At 43.3% G+C, this 19,194-nt stretch overlaps 2 protein-coding genes and 1 long non-coding RNA gene across 14 annotated transcripts in view; 1 reads left to right on the forward strand and 2 right to left on the reverse strand.

The window, feature by feature from the left end:
* ADCY7 (adenylate cyclase 7) overlaps positions 1–8,427 on the reverse strand; it is a 58,859-nt gene extending 50,432 nt beyond the window's left edge. For 2 of the 11 annotated variants that reach the window (XM_015292407.4, XM_015292401.4), the window contains exon 1: positions 8,308–8,427. The gene's annotated coding sequence lies outside the window, so the exon portion shown is untranslated. Of the gene's footprint in view, positions 1–1,522; positions 1,841–3,383; positions 3,481–6,206; positions 6,280–8,104 lie in introns of those variants that run through there. The other 9 variants (XM_015292405.4, XM_046899706.1, XM_015292403.4 and 6 more) reach the window with 7 other exon arrangements.
* Positions 8,428–8,506: 79 nt separating this feature from the next.
* On the forward strand, positions 8,507–17,936 carry LOC107054280. Of its 2 annotated transcripts, none has more exons than XR_005862960.2 (5): positions 8,507–9,291; positions 13,011–13,136; positions 13,837–13,920; positions 14,209–14,396; positions 17,778–17,936. It is a non-coding gene; the product is annotated as an uncharacterized LOC107054280 (long non-coding RNA). The 2 variants fall into 2 exon arrangements; XR_005862959.2 differs by having other exon boundaries at positions 8,507–9,183.
* Positions 15,196–19,194, reverse strand: part of PAPD5 (poly(A) RNA polymerase D5, non-canonical) — a 37,549-nt gene continuing 33,550 nt past the window's right edge. The window contains exon 12 of the mRNA XM_015292408.4: positions 15,196–18,123. Within this exon, the coding sequence (XP_015147894.1) occupies positions 17,944–18,123 (180 nt within the window). The 3' untranslated portion in view covers positions 15,196–17,943. The remainder of the gene's footprint in view (positions 18,124–19,194) is intronic.

Raw genomic sequence — 19,194 nt, forward strand, 5'->3', positions numbered from 1 at the left:
TGTCTTGCAGTGAGGGCCTCTCTGCCTACAACCTGCAGTCAGCCTGTTTCCACGAGCGAGAGCCACAGCCAAAGGAAGCATTCCTCTTCTACCCCCTCAGCCGCCTTTTCCCACTCTCGAAACCCCTCTGTTTCTAATGAGAATGTTTTCACAGCATGTAAGAACAGAAACACATCATCCTCTTTCCAACTATTCCAACTGCACACCGTGTTACTTAGCACAGCTTTCAGCACGCCGAATACACCATGTGCTGGAGAAGTGCTGCCTCACTCCCTGGCTTGGTTTCAATGAGAAAATAAATTAACCGGCTTATGCATCCACACTTTCTGCAGCCAGCACTCCTCACAGACTTACCACCAAGCAGCGTGATATTTTTTTTGGCAAGTGCTTCTTAAAATGTTGGTTACCCATCTGCAAATGCACAAGATCAAAGAAGGATGCCTGGGATACCTGTACACAGAGATGAGAAGCCTTCCAGAAAGACAAACAAGCACAGCAGCTTTTTGATTCTGTAGTCTCCAGGAATGACATTTCAGTTAGCTTTCTTCATATATAGATATATGTTTCTTTTCAGCAGCAGAGATAACTACGAAAAGCTTAACTGGAGAGGGAACCGCATCCCAGTGAAGTACAGCAGAATGCATTTCTAACTCTGACAGCCTGGATGAATGTAGGGCAAAAATTGATTCAACATTTAAAACAAGTGTTTAAGCCACTCTGGCAAACCAGTTGAGCTACAACTACACCCAAACTCCCTGTCTAGACATGTTTTATAAACAGTTACAGAACACACACACACACACACAGTCAGTATAACAAAACGAACAGCTTGACTCTAAATCTGTCCAATATCTGGGGGAAAAAAAAAACACAACAAAACAGCTCTCCTTTTATTCTTCCAACACATTATTCGTGAATCCCGATTTAATCACCACTGTCCAGTAAGGCTGTTAGCTGACCGGTGTGCACCTGACCAGAAGCAAAGCAGCAGCCCCGGTTCTGCTCCCACTGACAAGTGATGTTACCAACACACGCTCTATGGCTCAGTGAGTTTCCAGCACGCAGGCAATCAACACCTCAGCTCCCAGGGTAGAACAACACTGCCTGTGTGAGCCCTCACACCTTTGCGGCGCTGTAAGAACCACCTCCAATTAGATTTACAAAGTAACTATGCTTTTTTTTTTCCCCCTTTCTTTGAAAGCTGTGCATGTTGTTCATAGTTACAGAACTGAATTCTCACTTTCTCAGATCAGCTCCTAGTTTTGCCCGCCTTCCAGGATCTGTGAATTTCATATCGTTCTGCTACATTCAGCAGCGCTGCCCTTCCCTATCCAAATCACAACACGTGCCAACACCGTTGCCTCTGCAGTGCTGTGATGCATCTCCTGCCTTCTTTTACAGCGCAGCATCCTGAGAGAAAACGGATGGGGGGCTCATAACTGCTGCGTGGCATTAGTTTGCTAATTGTAATACAGAAGCAGAAAATACAAAATCAAAACCAGGGTACTCCTCAGGAACTTACCAAAAAAACCAAACCTGTAGACTTTTAAGAAGTAACAGAGTGAAGTATTTTCACATTCGTTTCCTGTTGGACAAGGAAAGCAGAGGAGTGCCAATCTTGTTACCACAGCACTGCAATGGGGCTAACAATTCCATCAGCAGCACGGCACACAGAACCCAGCAGCCTGCAGTACAGCTCCCTCCCTGCACGGCAGCGCAGCTTTAGGATGCAGCCGGGGCCCAACAGCAGGGAACGGCCCCTGTCCGTCTGGTGAAGTCCAACAAGGCTGCCTTCCCACTTCCTCTGCCCTGCTTCTATCCTCTCTCTCCTGTTCCCTTGGAGGAAAAAGTTCCCACTTAAAAATAAAGAAACTGCTTATCCTATAGAAACTGACGCTTTGCCCACGAGTTCCAGAACCAGCTCAGGAAGTGGGCAGAGCTGTCCCATCCCACAGACAGACATGTGGCCACACCATGCAAATCCCACCCAGAGTTCAATTTACTCCTTCGTTCCTCTTCAGTCACAGAGGAATTTTTTCCAAAAACACTCTTTACAAAGCCATCCACAGTCATTTGCCCATAAGCAGCACGCAGAAAGCAATCCGACATTTCCAGGGCATTCCCAAAAGATGCTCCATTCTGCCGGCCATACACAAAGCCCTTGCTGAGAAAGAACTCTTACATTCATGAGATGCAAATGAACAGCCCGTAGAAGAGCAAAACCGGGCCCTCAGAAGCCAAATCTCAATCAGCTGCTGAGCTCAGAACAGCAGCCGAGGGGCTGAGAGGTGCCGCACATCTCCCCATGGGCAGGGCAGCAGATGTTCTTCCTACCCCACACGTGAGGGAACACTCACACTGCAGGGCTGACACTCCCTTCAGGCTTCCTACTGAAATGAATCGGGCCAGCAAGCGACGAGTCGTAAATTGACAGGAGTATTCTTTACCTGTATTTCTCTTCTGCTGGATCTCTTCTAAAGAAGTGCACAGGGCACGCGCACATGGGTACGTGTACCACGTACAGGGTGAGTAATTAAAGATCACAATCAATTCATTGCTTTTATCTGCAATACAGACTTTCAGAGCGCTTTCACCTCAAAACCCAGGTTAATCCTGATTAAAGCGCGCTAGTAACAATGACACACAACTTCTCCTCTGCAATTCATCTTAGTTTACTGCAGTAGAAGTGTATCTCACAAACACGGCTCTCCAGCAGCAGCCCAGCAGATCGGTCAGCACAGGGAAGTGAGAAAGTGTTGAGAGCCGTGCCCCAGCTTCCTTTCAAATGAGGAAATTGAAACTGAAAACCCATCCTGCTACTGGAACTTGGGGCTTTTTGACTCAGACCCAGAAGTTCAGCGGCAACAACAGAGAATCAGCTACAAACAAGAAGCCCAAGGAGGAAGTTTGTTCTCTCAGCGTGCCCCACTGCTTCCCCCTCAGCACGGCTCCGGCAGCAGGTCCTGCCTGAAAGTATCGTAACAGATGGACCGGGGCTGACAGGAGCCGGGTGCTAAGAACACCTGGCATTTAAAATGATCCCTTTTCCCACCCACTGCTGTTAATTTCAGCTGCCCACGAGTAAACCCCAGTGATCTCAGACTGCTCCAAACCCAGCTCCGATGGCTGCTTCCACCGTGTCCACTACCCAGCCCAGCAGCATCTGCACAGCCGCTCCATTTGGGTTACACGGGCAGAAGGCAGCGCCTGAATGACAGTCAGTCACTGCTGGCTGTTTGGTCAGCAACCGCTTCTGAGAAAGACGTTTTAAAAAGAAGCCCCTAATGCTAGATAATTGTATTCCATAGAAATAAAGAAGGTATCACAAATGAGACATTATGCGACTAATATCCAGAATAAATCACAAATTAAGACCTTCTTACTGAAATATTTTCTTCAACTCACCGGAGCGCTGCTGTTATTGGCCCTAACAAAACTTCTCGCAGAGAGGAAAGTGACGAGTTGCAAGGAGTCACGTGTAGGCTATTTCAACATTTATCTGCCTATAAAAGACTTACGCTCCCTCCTTCCCCAATAGAAAGTATGCACTGTTAAGACCTTAGGACTTATTCAAAGTCCTTTTAAGACATTTTAATATTGATTACAGTGCAAGAGGACACTCGTGGTCAACCACAAGGCAATGTTATCAGAAGAGAATTTATTACAGTACTCGCTGGGAATCTCAGAAAGACGTGTTCCCATAAGTGTGGGATGAATGACAGCTGCCAGGCTGAGCAGCACTGGCTCACACATCACACAGAGCAGAGGACGACACAGAGCCCCGTGATGGAAGCAGACTGAAGGCAGGACACGAGGAAGGCAGCTGGGAACACCTCACACAGCTGCCCTTAGCAGAAGTCCTGCATGCTGCTGGCACTGAGCTCACACGCGGGCAGACATACAGGCAGCATGCAGGCACTACAGAGCGAGGCTGCCACAAACAGCCACATCCACAGACACCGGTCACCTTCCTCTCACGTACACCTTAGTTACGTATGTAAGCCTTGGTAGTCTTTGTTATTTCTGTATTAACTACAGCATGTTACTTAATCACTTAGCTCTAAGTCAAAAAACAGAAGCTAAACACACCCTGCTTGTTCCTTCTGTCTAATTACAGGCCAGAAGCTGCTGCTAATGCTGAGATGAGCATTGCAGAACAGCTGCTAATGCACAGTGCTAGGAGATGAACCTTCAGCCATGAGCTGCAAGGAAGCTCTTCAGAAAAGCAGCAGCATGTGCAGCCCTGAGCCAACTTGGACATGGCTTCATCCCTAAACCACGGACAGACCGGAGCTGCTGAACTCACACTGCGCCACAAAGAGCAGAACGGCAGCCTGGCTGTCATAGAACACCAGCTTGAGTTTTATAGAACATTGCTGAAATCAGGCTACACAAAACAAATCACGTTCCTATTTGAAGCATACATCTTACTATAAATTGGTGTAATACCTACGAGCTACTGAGCTAAAGCAATGCCTCCAGTAGAGCAGGAGCAGCAGTCCCGTGTTCTTCTCAAACGTTACTGTTTTATCCATCTCTGCAGAACCCGGAGGAAACGAATTCACCTTCTGAGCCTTAATCTTCCTAACTCTGAAGAGATGACACTCGGCTACAGTAGGAGCCCACACATGATGTGCAGCGAGTATTACAGCATAAAGTACTTGCACTACTGTCTGTCTTGTGTATTAAGCAAAGAAAAACACATGCAGAAGGAAAGATAAAATACACTGCGGGCCACCACGGCAGCAGCTGGCACTGAGGGACAGAGCTGGGACCTTCCTGGGGGTGAATGGAGGAAGGCAGGGCAGGGTATGAAGCAAAGGGCGAGAACAGCAAAAGGTACTTCAAATGACTGGCAACTCTCTCTGCAGAAAATGACGAAATATTTTTTATCATGAGATGTTTTATACCATTTTTATTGAAGGTGTTATTCTATTTTCCAGGTGAAGATGGCTCTCTAAAAGGGTAGGAGGAAATCCCCAATTCCTGTTTCACACTTTGAAAGCAGAAGGCCTGTTTGTCAGCAGCACTGCGCAGAAGGCACGCACCCCGTGGCCACGGCATAGGCTGCACTTCCTCATGCTGATGCAGGCTGATCTGACTGCAGAGAGGTTACAAACTACTTCACACTGTAACATCCTGTCAGGTTAGCAAATCATCATCTTGAAACTTCGCAGATACTCGCTTAATAGATGATGTGCTGAGCAGCGCTCAGCCTGTGAAAGAACAGGCAGGCTCTCCAGATGGTGCCTACCAGCAGCCAGCTCTCTGCAGCCTGCACACCTCCAGTCCCACCTCCCACACAGCCCTCATCCCCAGGTCACTCACTATAAACAAATGGCCTTAGACTTACAAACACACGTATATTTCCAATAGAAGTCCCAAAGATGATGTGAACAGAAGCCCTGCTCAGTGCTGCGTTCTATTCATCTAACACAGCAACCAAACCCTCCCAGGCCAGCAGGCAGGCTGGGTGCTTTTCCAAACAGATAAAACACATCTCTAACGCAAACCATCAGACTGAGGGAGGAATGTCTGGGTGAAGTGCTTCACCCTATGCTTTAAAGCCTTTACAACAGATCAAAAGTGGTCACTTCCATCCATTCTGTTACGTTAGATCCAAGTTAAGGACTTATTCCAACAAATACATCAGTGAGAGGTGGATTTATGCTTTTCATTTTTGGTAATTCCACACGGAACACTGTCTCTTTTTCTCTTTTTGATCCGAGAGCCACTGGCAATTACACAAAGGCCCACGTTCATCTGGCTCCAGGCTAACACCTAAGCTAATTAGCTCTCCACCAGCACCTGCTCTTTCACTTAGCACAAACCATGAGGTAAGTATCCACATACATTAGGGAATGAAGTGCCTTCCCTGCTTACTCTTAATGGTGTTGACATTAGCTTCATTAAGAAAAAAATTAAGAAGCTTAATGGCTGCTTTACGAGAACCCCCAGTGCCCCTAACTGCTGTCCGTAATGGCTTCTGGAAGCACAAATAACATCCTCTAATGGCCATTAGAAACCAGTATTGCCCTCTTGCTTCCAGGCTGGTTCTTCTCATTCTTATTTTCCATTCTACACCTCTGGATAGAGGGAAAGCGTCAATGCACGATGACTTTGTCAACCACTACAATTCAGAGCAGTAATTCCCAACGCACTCATTTCACACAAGCACACCCTGAGCACACAGCATCACGGCTTACAGCAGACCTGCGACACGTCGTCCTCCTGCCCAGAGGGGACTGTTTAAAAACTGCCGGATCAGGATTTCAACATCTGAAAGATCGGGATATCTTTGTAACGAACAGAAACACACAAGCACTACGTTTGTTTATTTCGGACCTATCACTACCATTAAACCTTCCCTGAAACTCTCTCTTTCTCTCCTGGAATTCTGTTTGCTTAATAATAATAAACTACCTCACAGCCTGTTTCTTCATTTAAATAAATAGAAAAGATTGCAGCATCCTCAGATATAGCACAAAGCAATAAATCACCAACGCATGTCCCACCCTGCAGGAACGTTCATACTGCTGCGTCCAGCAGAGGACATTTTATTTCCTACAATAGATCACAACAGCCTCAGAATCCAAACCAGTCTTTAGATGCATTTGCATGGACTCCCCCTAATATTTGCACAGCACTTAGCACAACGTGGTCTTGGTCCATGACCAAGCATGTAAGGCAGAGAGCAATACAAATAAAGAGCTGCACACTGTCAGGAGAGAAGTGGGCTTCTATACTGAGCCAAATGCAAACACTACACTGCGTGTTTACTTTTACTGTCCAAAAATGGTTTCAAGTGGCTTCGTCAGACTTCAACACTTTTGCACACCACAAAGGCAGCCCCACCTCAGCAGCGTCTAAATGGGCCCTGGGTCCTCAGTAACACCCGCAGCATGAGATGACCCTTCTTACTAACACGCTTTACCTGCCTCCAGCAAAAGTAACGTGACCCAACAGTGGTGAACAGACATCACATCACATGCATGGAAGTGTCTGAATCCCTCAGTTAGCCGTGCTCACTTACTGCAGTAATGCTGTAATGCTTCCTACCAAGAGCACAGCTGAATGATACGCACTGACTCAGCAGCTCAAAAAGACACGAACCAACCTGCCTCACACGTTCCAGTCTTCTCTGGAGATTTAAGTACAAAGGCTGCTCCAAAAGAAATACCTCCTGTTTGATTATGTTGGCCCACAACGGCAGAAGCAAATGGTGGTGGTATGGCAGCAGAGGTTGAACCTTCCCAACAACTACAATTACAGTTTGTTGCCATGCAACAGACGGCGGCAGAGGGGCAGTCTGATAAAATGATGTCTGACATGGAAGTGAGGATGAAGCAAAGGTGTGTCATTGGATTCCTACGTGCAGAAAAAATGGCACCCATTAACATCGGCGTTTGCTGAATGCTTGTGGAGACCAAGCAGTGGATGTGAGCACAGCGAGGCGGGAGTGGCGTATTTCAGCAGCGGCGATAGTGACAGCGGGGCACCTCTGCTATTGCAGAGCTGATGGTGGGGACTGCGTTGAAAAACACTGCGCTGTAACTGAGAATTTGCTCTATCAAATAATATTATTTCTGGTCTTTGTAACTGCTGTAGTTTCTAAGAAAAAAATAGGAGGCGTTACTTTTGGAGCAACCTACGTACTTCTTTCCCTAAAGCAGAGTTCGAATAGACTGAAAAAGTACGCATTCGGGGACCCGAGGCGCTCCAGCAGGACGCGGCAGCTCTCAGTCTCGCTCCGGGCCGCCGTGCGGGACACAAAGCGCGGCGCTCCCTCCGCTCATCCGCGCTCAGCTCAGCCCGTGGCGCGGAGCTCAGCCCCGGCACGCCGAGCTGCCCCAGCGAAAGCAGCCCGGGCCTGACAGCGCGCCCGCTGCTCCCACGCGGCACTCGGTGCGGCACGGCACGCTATTACTTTCCACAAGTTCTGCTCTTTCAGTCTCTCCCGTTGTTAGTGGAACCGCCCAGACCCTATCGGGACCGCCTAAGTCGCGAGGTGCAACCCCGGGCACAACGCGCCGCTTCAGCAGCGTTCCGACGTGAGCCGCAGCGACGGAGCGAACCGGAGCGGGGCCCCCCCGGCTCCCCTTACCCTGCAGGCAGAGGCTCCCCAGGGCCGGGCGGACAGCGATCGCGGCGGCAGTCCGCCCGCACAGCCACGTCCCCCGCCGAGCCCCCGCCACGGCCCCTCACCCCGCGGCCCCTCACCTCCGGGGCGCGGCCGCTGCAGCCGCCGCCCGGCCCCCGCCGCAGAGGGAGGGAAGGGGCGCTCCCTCCGCCCGGCACAGCGCTCACCTGCGGCGGCCGGAAGAGAAGCGGCAGCAGTAGGGCAGCGGTGGAGCGGCAGGTCGGCACCGGGCTCTGCCACTCCCTCGTCCTCGTCCTCGTCCTCCTCCTTCTCCTCCCGCTGTCTCTGAGGTGTCCGCGGGGCGCGGGAGGCTCCGTGCGCGCGGGGCGGCGCGCGGCATGCCCTGCCCTGCCCTGCCCGCCTCCTGGCGGCGACGCGAGGGGCTGCGGGGCGGCGCGCGTGCTCCGCTCGGCCTTCGGGCCGACGGGGGGTCAGCACAGGTGGATCTGCCGTCTGCCACAGCCCCGCAGCCGCGCCCCACCGCCGTAACGCGGCTCGTTGCGGTAAGTGAAGACCACAGGTGTAGCGTGGGCAGCGCTCGCTCGAACCTTCTCCTCAGGCCGGAGCCCCGCGCTTGGCTCGCCCCTCAGGGAGCAGCGCTTCACGCGCACCACAAGCGCCCCGTCCGCCTCTCACGTTCCTGTTTGGATATCGCAAATGGGAAACGTTTTGTCAGACTGTGCTTCGTGGGATGGGGAATTCAAGTCTGGTTCTATCCCCTGATAGCATCGCAGAACCACCTGAGGTGGAAGGGACCCTTTAAAGGCCATGCAGGCCACTGCCGATCAGGGGAGAGGGAAAGAAAGATCCTCCAGCAAAACACTCGTTAGAAAGAATTCCTCTTTCATGGAAGCTGCAGTAGATAACTGGATTAAAGACCTGCAGGAAATGGAAAATGCATTGCTCTGAGATCATAAATGGACTTATCAGAACAGCTGGACTCTATTTACCACTTCATCACAAGTTTGTGGACCTCCCAGGCACACCAATTACTTCACATCAGCTCTGAATACCCACGACCGTTTGATGTCCCACATGAAGAGGTAATATTCTGCACGATTCAGTACTCCTGATGCTGTAATTTCTTAACAGCAGCAGTTCCAGAACACCAGAAGTGCTGTAGGAGAACTGCTGTGAAGGTTAAACTATGGGTAACCATCACAGCTCATGTCTAGCAAAACGGATGTAAAAGCAAATAAAGTGAAGTATAGACATTAAGATAGAATCTGTTGGCTGCTACACACGCTACATACAGCACACACTTCCCCTTGCCTTTTCCTGCAGCACTGCAGCTGCCCTGAGAGCAGCTCTGCCTGGGAAAGGGATGGCAGCAGCCTGCAATTAATCATTTGTCTATTGGCACCTTCAGACCCGTCTGAATTAAATGTCCTGTGTGCGTGTGATAGCTGTAGATGTGCGATACTGTGAAGCTATTAGCCCTTAACCGAAGGTCCATCTGAAATCATGTTGTTCAAATTAAAACACAGCAGCCCCTCGGGAGTTAATTGCTTCCGTGAAAATGTTATCCATAGGCGAGCATGCTTCATGACTTTCAAGCACTCGTTTAGAAAAGAAGTCCTACAAAAGGAGAAAAAAGCTCTTAAAAATGTATTGAACATATAGAACCAGAGCATTAAGCACGCATCTAAACCTTCTAGACTGAATCCCAAATCTAGGTTTACAATAAGTTATAGTTATTCAATCAAAATAACATGCAACACATTAGCTGATGAGATCTAGCATTACAAAATTCAAGCTCTTTTCCAATTTTCTATTTGAATTACTTCTTGATATGTTGTTTCTACCAAATCCACTTGCAGCGTTGTTTGCAAATTGAGTTACAGAGCATTGCAGACATTTGCTTTGTACAATAAGGATATATGCTTCAGTGTAGATTGCACAGCACTCTATGAACTGTTAGGAAAGAAGGAAAAATTGCTATTTTTTTTTTTAAGCAGCTGAAATAAAAGGACTTAAAGTATTCATCAGTGTAACTCTAATGGGAGGGCCTTAATTCTTAAGTCATTACGAGTTGAATCTGCCTACAGGGATACTCTTTCTTGCACTGTTCATAGTAGAAAGAGGGGTAAATCGGGTCCCAATAAGTTAGTTTTAAATAATTTTATTTGCAAAGAGTTTCAACACCGAGGCGGTCCGTGGCTCCCATAAATGAGTCAGGTAGTGCTCAAGGGACAGTTGCTGAGCAGATGGCATTTAGGAAAGTGTTCTTTATCACGCTGCATTCTGCAGCTAATCAAACGTTCAGAAAAAGCAACCAGGACAGCCTTCACTTCATTTCGAAAGCAAGACAAATAGCTCAAGTAAATTTTGTGCTATTTCCTGTAGATCTGTGAGTTCTAAGATGTCTAATAATACAACAGCCCTGAAGTGGTAGGCACTACATGACTAGGAGGGAAGGAAAGGGAAATTATTTTGAGCTGTTACATTGATATCATCCTTGTTTTTGGGACAGTATAGAATGGATTGCTGCAGACCATTACAAATGCAAATGAAAAGCTACTCAGGACCCAGAATCAGAATTACAACTATCTCACAGCTGAGAGGGACTAAGATGACAGATGCTTCAGTTTCTTACTATTTTGAAATCACAGAGTTCTGTTCTATTGAAAATTATGACTGTGTTGAAAATAGATTACATAAAGTCTTAACTGATGCCAACTGGCAGCTGGAATGAAGGATGGCTGTGATTTCCTGTACAGGCCAGATGTGTCACCAAGGTAGAGAAAGCGTGTAAAAACTGAAATATCGAAGATGACATGAAACAAGAAATGGAAATAACTTCATATGATGACATCGGGGAAGTAAACATCAATTCTAATTGTCCTGTTACTGTTGCATCAGCTCATCAAAATTGTTAACTGTAGTTTTCCCTTACTAAGCTACATTAGGATATTCAGACTCTCCCAAAGTGCCTCATCACACAGCCCAAGTACCTCATTTTTCATGGGCAGAGTTTTGTCCATTGATACCTGGCGAAAGAGAATTGGCACTATTTAATGAATTGTTGTTGCTTTCTGTTGTTTAGTAACATTTCCAGACCAGCACACTCCGTACCTATGGAAGTCTGAATTCCTTCCCTTTTATGTTAATTCTTCAGCTTCCAGGTTCCCAACTTTGGTGTTTGCCAACATACTCTGAGAAGTTTGTTCTGGTTTTGATAAAGCATCATGTGACTTTGCTCTCAAGAATTGAGAAATCCTTAATTGCTACGTGCATTTAAATAAAGCGCTTTGTCTAGGAAGGCAGGTCTGGTCAGTGGGAGGTGCCCACGGCGATCCCTGCGTACACAGGGAGGTGCCAGGCCAAGCACTGCCACTGCTGCGGCAGCTCCTCTCTCCAGAGGCAGGCTGCTCTTACCCATTGGCTTCTGAACTCTGCTGGTACTGTTTAAACTTCATTTTTTTCCCCTCCAAGCTCCAAAATTTGATTTCTTCAGCCATACTCATAGCTCTGGGATTTGGGATGTATGAGGAACGGAAGTGTAGCTCAGCAGTACCAAACAAATTCCTACTACCTTAAGTTCCTAGCATCTATGTACAAACACCATAAAGCAGAAACCTTTGAACTACCTTTCTTAGATGGAGCATGTTGCTTAGACACTGCACAGAGGTCATTCCGCAGGCGGCACACACTGCAGCTCTGACGTACTTGAGGTATTCAGGAATTAGACTGCTTTATTTTGTCACCTTGAGGGATACAAGTCAACATCATAACATACGTTTAGTAAGACACATTTTGGGATAAGTAAAAATCATATAGAAAATATTACTTTATAAATGATTGCATTTTGCAGTGAGTGCAATTTGCACTGTTAAAAATTTTGAAAAGGCGAACAGGCTGGCAATGAAGGAAGAAAATACAAAACATTTCCACCTGCTGTTGGATTAGCCAATGATTTTTCTGACTGAAGATGGTCTTTTCGTAGTTACTGATTACCAGACAACCCCAAATGAGTCTGATTCAAGATCTACTGTAGTGAAGAAAAGTAAGTCAAGCACCTCAAACTTAACCAGTGCCCTACTTACTGTGAGAATGACAACAGTCCTGTTGGGAAAGGCCAGAGAACAAGGGAAATACAAACAGTAATCACTAAATGCGTATTCCACATAAACCACAGTATCATTGTAAAAGACCAGTGAAATAGATTTGTTTTGTTTTTTTAGGTGGGAGCATTACGTTCAGTGAAGATAATATTCACTTCCAATATTCCCTTCAAAACCCTACCAATCTTTGCCTCAATTCCTGCCTCCCTGTAGAGTGCTGGACAGGGTTTGATAAATACCACATTCACTACCAAGACTTTGCACCACAACACTGAAGGCTTAAATAAATAAATAAATAAATGGAGAGGCAGATAAATAAATAAATAAAGGATTATGAGACTCAAGTTAGCAAGTCTTTAAAAACAAAAGCAACCAAGGATTAAAATGACATCCTTGAAAAGTCTCCTAGCAGGAGAAAGCAGAAGCAAGACATATTAGTATCAGCCTAACTGCGAATAAACGCCTTTGCAGCTACTTACAGCTGCTGGGGAACGTAGGAACCTTTAGCAAACTTCAGTGGCGAGCAGATTTACTGCTCAGGTCATTCAGTATCTGACGAGAAGGAATGTTGGAGCAAACTGACTCACCAGAGGACTTGTGGTGTCTCATCGATTGTTCATCTTGGAAGGCAAAAGGATGGCATTCCTCTACAAGACTTTCACACAGTATCTCCAAGATTTCTTCTGTTCATCTTCCCTTGGTGTTCCCTTGCTTGTTTGCATACATAAATAACTTTCAGGGTCCCATCAATTTTTACCAACTCATTTGCAGAAAACAAAATTTATGCTTTTTCTTTCTTTCCCCAGCTTCATACTCACGTTCACCACTGGCTGCTGGCATAGGAGAATGAACAAATGGGAATAAGTTATTTTTTGAAGCTAGCTGCTGCAATGGAAGAATCGTACTGAACTGTGCCCCAACCAAGGCTGTGGGTGAGAAGCCTAATAAGGGCACCACACTTCTGGTAGAAATTTTTGGAGTCTACAAATCAGTAAAATGGTCGTGGTAGGAAAGTCACCAGATAATATGAGTTAAAATCAAGACTATCCGAAATTAACTCATCTAAATTTTAGAGTAACCTAAAATGTGGATTAATTTAATCCATCACTATCATATTAAAATGCACAAATAACTGCTTTTGGGCTACTTTATTCCTTTTTCAAGTAGACGCTCAAATTTGGGGCTTGCCAAGACCTAATAAGGCCAATCTAAATTTTAATTCTTCTATTACCTCTATTACTCAGAACAGCACTCTGTTAAGTAACTTGTAGAGGTTTCTGTGTGTTGGATCATTTCTCTGGGATTATCTCAAACCTCCTAACCACCAACCTTTAAAGATTAGTAATTAGGCTCAGAACAAACTACTACTGGAAAAAGACCATTAGCTTTAACAGAAGGAGCTCTGCAACTGTGATATATTTTAGGACCATGAGAATTAACAAAGCTGCTTTCAACTTACAAGTGAAGCCACAAATACACGCCTGTCAGAACTGTTGGTAAATGACTCGTGGATATAGAGTCAAGACACACTAACATTTAGGTCACTGAAACCGGAAAACATTTTTGAGAAGCTATTTAATGAGCTTATGGAAGCACTTAGAAAATAAAGCTCTCATATGCTTTCACTTTCAGGAGAGAGAAACACTTGCTAGGCATGGCAAATCTGATTCTAGAAAATTGCATTTATAAGCAAAAGAAGTTGTAGGAACCAGCAGCGTAAGTAATCACTAGTTTTTTCACTTTAACACTGGCTGAAATAATTAAATGCATTTTTTGTTGCAGCCCCTGAATGGGGCATACTCCTTTCTAAAGTAATTACATAGTTTGCAATCTCCTGTGGTTTGGGGTGGTTTTTTTTTTTTTTTTTTTTTTGCTTTGGAGTCCCATGTTAACATCTAACATGATTTTAGCACCCATCAAGAAGTCAAGCAGCTGACCTCTTTAACTTAATATACGTTTTCAAGATAAGACCACTGTCTGATCACCTTCTCGCATTACATTTAGGAAGCGTACAAGATGACCCCAGACATGAGATAGAACAGTTCCATTTTTGAAGTACATTTAAAAGAAAAGTTTGCCACCAGCAATTGGAGAGCTTATTGTTTTCAAAAGATTAACAAACTTATTTTCCTACAACTTAAAGATTGAAAATCCGAATTGTAAATTCTGCGGATGCTGCAAGGAACATGGAGGTGAGTAAAGAGAATCGTCATGAGTCACCAACAAAGCTTTACTTACGTTTCAGCTTCTTTTTTGCCATACAGTAGAAGAACGACTGTAAAAAAAAATAATAAGTATGCAGCTTTTTAACTATAAAAACAGTCTGAGATACCTTTTAAAAACATTAAAAATCGACAGCAACAACAAAAAAACACCAATCTGATGTCCCAACAGGGAGATATACAAACATTTCAGCTTCTCCTGGTATTTTAGATGGTCTATGTTATTAAACTGGCAACAGCAAGTAAGACTTCAATATGTATATGTCTTCCTACTGACTTATGCAAGGAATTGTTAAAAGTTATAATTAATTAATAGAATTAAGAACGTACACTAGTAAAATCAACCATGTTTCAGGATTTATGCTAAACAAAGTTTCCACTGAAGGAACTAACATTAACTTCTGTGTATATCCACAATGCCCTGCTCAGAATGCAAGGTTTGAACAACTCCAAATGGAACACAAGATTGGACAAGTTCCCTACATACAGTATGGAGGAAAATTAAAGTCAAGTCATACATATTTATGACACATATATCCTTATACACATATATCCTTATGACTCATTCTCAGAATATTCTGCTCCAGCTCTCTCACAGTGAAAAGCTGCAGGGCAGGCCTACCTCTGCATAAGGTAGAGGTGCCCAGCAACCAGCGGGTGAAGCACCCAGATACTACAAAACCTGAAAGGGCTTCGAATATTCTGTTCTTTTCAGTACTGTGAAGGGAAAAACAGGGTGAGTGCCAAGAATGGTGATCAACTGCAGTAGTTAGATTAAACATTTATTTTTCATATATTCACAAAATCTTCACAAAAGTATTGAAACTCAAAAAGGAATTAGACTTGAGTCAAATACAGAGATGAAATGTACAAGACAAATGAGCAGGCAAACTAAAAGGTCTTGAAAGTATTTTACTTCAGATTGAAAAATGAACAGTTCAACTGTTCTGTTTAAATAAAGATTTGCAAGATATACAGTATTTTATGAATACAATGCTGGTCATTTGAGGCAATGTAAAATACCTCAATTCTTCCTTCATGCTTTTTTTTTTTTTTTTCTTTTAGAAAGATACTGTTTACCAAAAAGAAACTTGAGCAGTCCAGGAAAAGCTATTTTCCATTAAATTTATGAAAACCATAAATTGAGGCAAACCTAAGATTCCCAATGGAATCAAGATTATCTTCCCGCTACCACCACCTTAAAATTATCACATGCTTATTGGAACACTAATATCTGCACCCTAAGAGTACATTTGCTTTCAACAATGAGGGTGATTCTTTTAAAAACACTTCAGTGTGGTAAATGCGATACAGATCTTTGCAGGTACTTAGTTTTGGAACAGTTTTGCTAATAGCAGCTAACAATACTGGATTAATATAATTTATAAATAATTGTTCCCTAAGCGGTGAACATAAGTCTACACATTCACAATAATCTAAAACAAAATAAATACTGTGATTATGCATCATGTGGTATAACTTCTACTAGTTTCTATGAATAAAAGCTCAACATCCTGTGGATAAAATTATCTGATCAAATTAAAATATGAATCTCATTTCTTTTTTAAATATTGTCAAATTAACATCACTTAAGCTTAGTGTTTGAGTAACTGTTACGACTTCCCATACTTTTGGAATATATATATATATTCTTTCCTTTTTGAAGTAAAACACTTTAACACATTGAAAATGTTTATTAATTTAAGTGATGACATCAGTTCTGGTCTTATCTGTGCATTTTTTTTTTTTTTCCTTTAAAAATCATTGCACTCGTTAGTGCCCATCAAAGGTCAGGTTGGTCTGTAGAATTCCACAAATGTGTATGTACTAAAAAAAGAAAAGCTAACAGTACTTTTTATAAAAGCAACATCTCCAGAACAGCTGCATTAAATACAGCCACGTATGCTGGGTACAGACTTTCCTCTTAAAAGAAACACGTGAAAGTAAATGCCGCTCAACATTTTACCACTGAAGTGTCCCAGCCCCTTTTCCAGACGATACCTGCAGTTACACATCTGATTTGCATTCGTGGCATCCAGCTCACTGCAGCTAGGCTTACAACGTGACCGAACCGGACAAATGCGGAGTTTAAATTTAGTGATAATTAGATCAATGAAGAAATACTATGAGATATGAAAGGTTTGGGTTTTTAAGGCAATACAAAATATATTTCATCATTTGATTTTTTTTTTTTTAATAGTAATTAAGTGTAAATACAAAAATGCCTTAGAGGGGAGTGAGAAAAAATACTTTAATTGTAAAATTTACTTAAAGCTTCAACAATTATCATCTCCTACAGGAGTTAGCAAAAATATAAAAGACAAAAAACCAGACCTAGAATGGGGAGGGAAGGCACAAACAAAGAGGCATGGGATCAAAGCAGCCCAGGAATGCAAACGGCCTGTAGCAAACTGAGTTGTTTTGGTTTTGTTTTTTGAACTAAGGGGAAAAAAAAAAGGAAAAAAAAAAAAAAAGAATCACCAACACCAACCAACCAGCCCTCCCCAAAGTGGCTTACATCAAAAAAAAGGGGGGAAAAAAAAAGGGAGCGAGGACCACTAAGGGGAGGAAGAGAAGGGTGCAACTATAAAACCCCACTGCCCTGAAATGATGGCACTCTAGAAAACAAGGTGAAGGTTACTTCTCCGAGATGACAAGCTCAGTGTCTACACAAAGTACAGCTACACTTTATACAAATGAAACATTTCATTTGTCACCATAAAACTTTCTTCCAGAGGAACAGCTTTTGCAGATCAAATGTTCTATTAAATCTTAATGCCAAGAAAAGAAATTCTGAGCAATATAACTAGTAATGTCTCTTTATATGGATGTTAAGATGACAATTCAGATTATTTTCCAAACTAATCCTGAGAAAAATTTATGTTTACAATTTAAACAGTAATGTTATGTAAAAAGTATTAACAAATCCACTATTACAAATGTCAGTTTTCCTATATGGTCATCTATATATACACAATAAAATGGTAAGTATATGCAAAAATAATAAAAAAATCATGCACAAATTACTTTCACGTTTAAAGGCTGGGTTTCCCTCAAAATACAATTTTTTGCCTTTTTTATTTTTTTTCCTATTTTTTGTGTTTTGTTAACCACCCCCTAGACACACTGAGTACTACCCCTACAGGTCAGCATGAGCTGATGGGAAATACATTTATTTTACATTCAAGCTTTTATATCCTAAATGACCCTGTTGTAGCATATGACTTATCAAATGAGCAGCCTTTTTCCTTTTTTTTTTTTTCCTTTTAAAATTTTTTGTTCTTTTTATTTTTTTCTTTTTTTTCTATTTTTCTTTTTTTTATTATTTTTTTTTATTTTTTATTTTTGCAGTGATCAATCTTCATGATCCGTTCCGTGGCGAGCTGGGAAAAAAAAATGCAGTTGCTAATCAATGTCCGAACAGTCTGAAGCTCCGGAAGAGATCCAAGGAGTCACTATCAAACTATCCTGTAGCATGAGATCATTGCACACAGAAGAACAGTCATAAAATAGGCAACTATCTACAAAGGTCTGAAAGGGCTGCATCCCTCTTGTGTTTCCTCTTTTTGCCATGGAAATACTGATGGTGTGATTTGCTGCCTTGATGTTGTTTGTTTGTGACTGAGGTACCGTGGCTTGAGTTTGCTGGACCTTGGAAGCCTTTGTTAGAAGAGCGAAATAACCGTGCAGATCCATGCTGTAAAAAGAAAGAGAGCCCAGTAAGTCCATGGTAAGAAAGTGTGGCAATTGCACAAACCTATTTCAGGATAACAAGGACATCAACTCATGAAAATGAATCCACAAGGGACCTGACAAGGCAGAAGCTGAGCCGTTGCTTGGGCAGCAGCATGGAACCACAGATCTTTCATTTTGTCGGCTGCACACAAATCTCATCTCTAGATCCAAATCATGCATGTCGAGAGAGTGAAGAATACAGCGCTCTGAATTTTGAAAATGATAGAACTGGTCTATCTCACCCACTGTGCAACCACCAAAAACGCGTTCTACAGAAACACAATTCCATAATCTAAGAAGAGAGAAGATTGCTCAAATCTCATAATCTGTGCAAATAAAGGCAACATTCCTTTAAGACCAAGACTAATTTTATATCACATCTTTCTGCAGATGTACAATACCTCAGGTTGTGCATGTTCACCTGCCAGCACCAGAACTGGCTCTGTGCAGTAACACAACATACATTAATCGTATATCTAAGGCCTGTTTTTTTTAAACTGTCTCATTCTTAACTAGAGAACATCAGCAAACAGGAGGCAGCAAGTCTTCAAATTTACTTTTCAGGAACATTCCATTAGATTCCAGACTATTTTTCATTCATTAAAATAGCCCTAAATTCTGAAGAAGTAGAAAAATTTGAACTGCATATATTCAGAGGTATGCTGAATATAGAGGCATATTGTATTTCCAGATTACTGAGCTGTCACCAAAGTATTCTTCAAAAAGAGAAATCCCCTGGTGTATATGCTGTTAGGTCTCATCATAGAGATATTTGAATTTAAGGGGAAATGAGAAGGAATTTCATGTGTCAGCAAACATCTCCATCTCCTTCACTAAAAGGCATTTCAACAAGGATCACCAGCTAACACAGCAGCCAGTCATTGTTTTACATACACGTTTTTGCTAACTGTTATTTACAAAAGCATACACAAGTCCCATTATTTCTTGTGCTTCACAGTTAAGAACGAACTGACAAAATCTTTGCAAAAAGGAAAATTTTTACAACACAAACACATACTTCTAACAAGTCTAG

The sequence above is a fragment of the Gallus gallus genome, chromosome 11 (assembly GCF_016699485.2).
Source record: "Gallus gallus isolate bGalGal1 chromosome 11, bGalGal1.mat.broiler.GRCg7b, whole genome shotgun sequence".
Classification (NCBI taxonomy): Eukaryota; Metazoa; Chordata; class Aves; order Galliformes; family Phasianidae; genus Gallus; species Gallus gallus.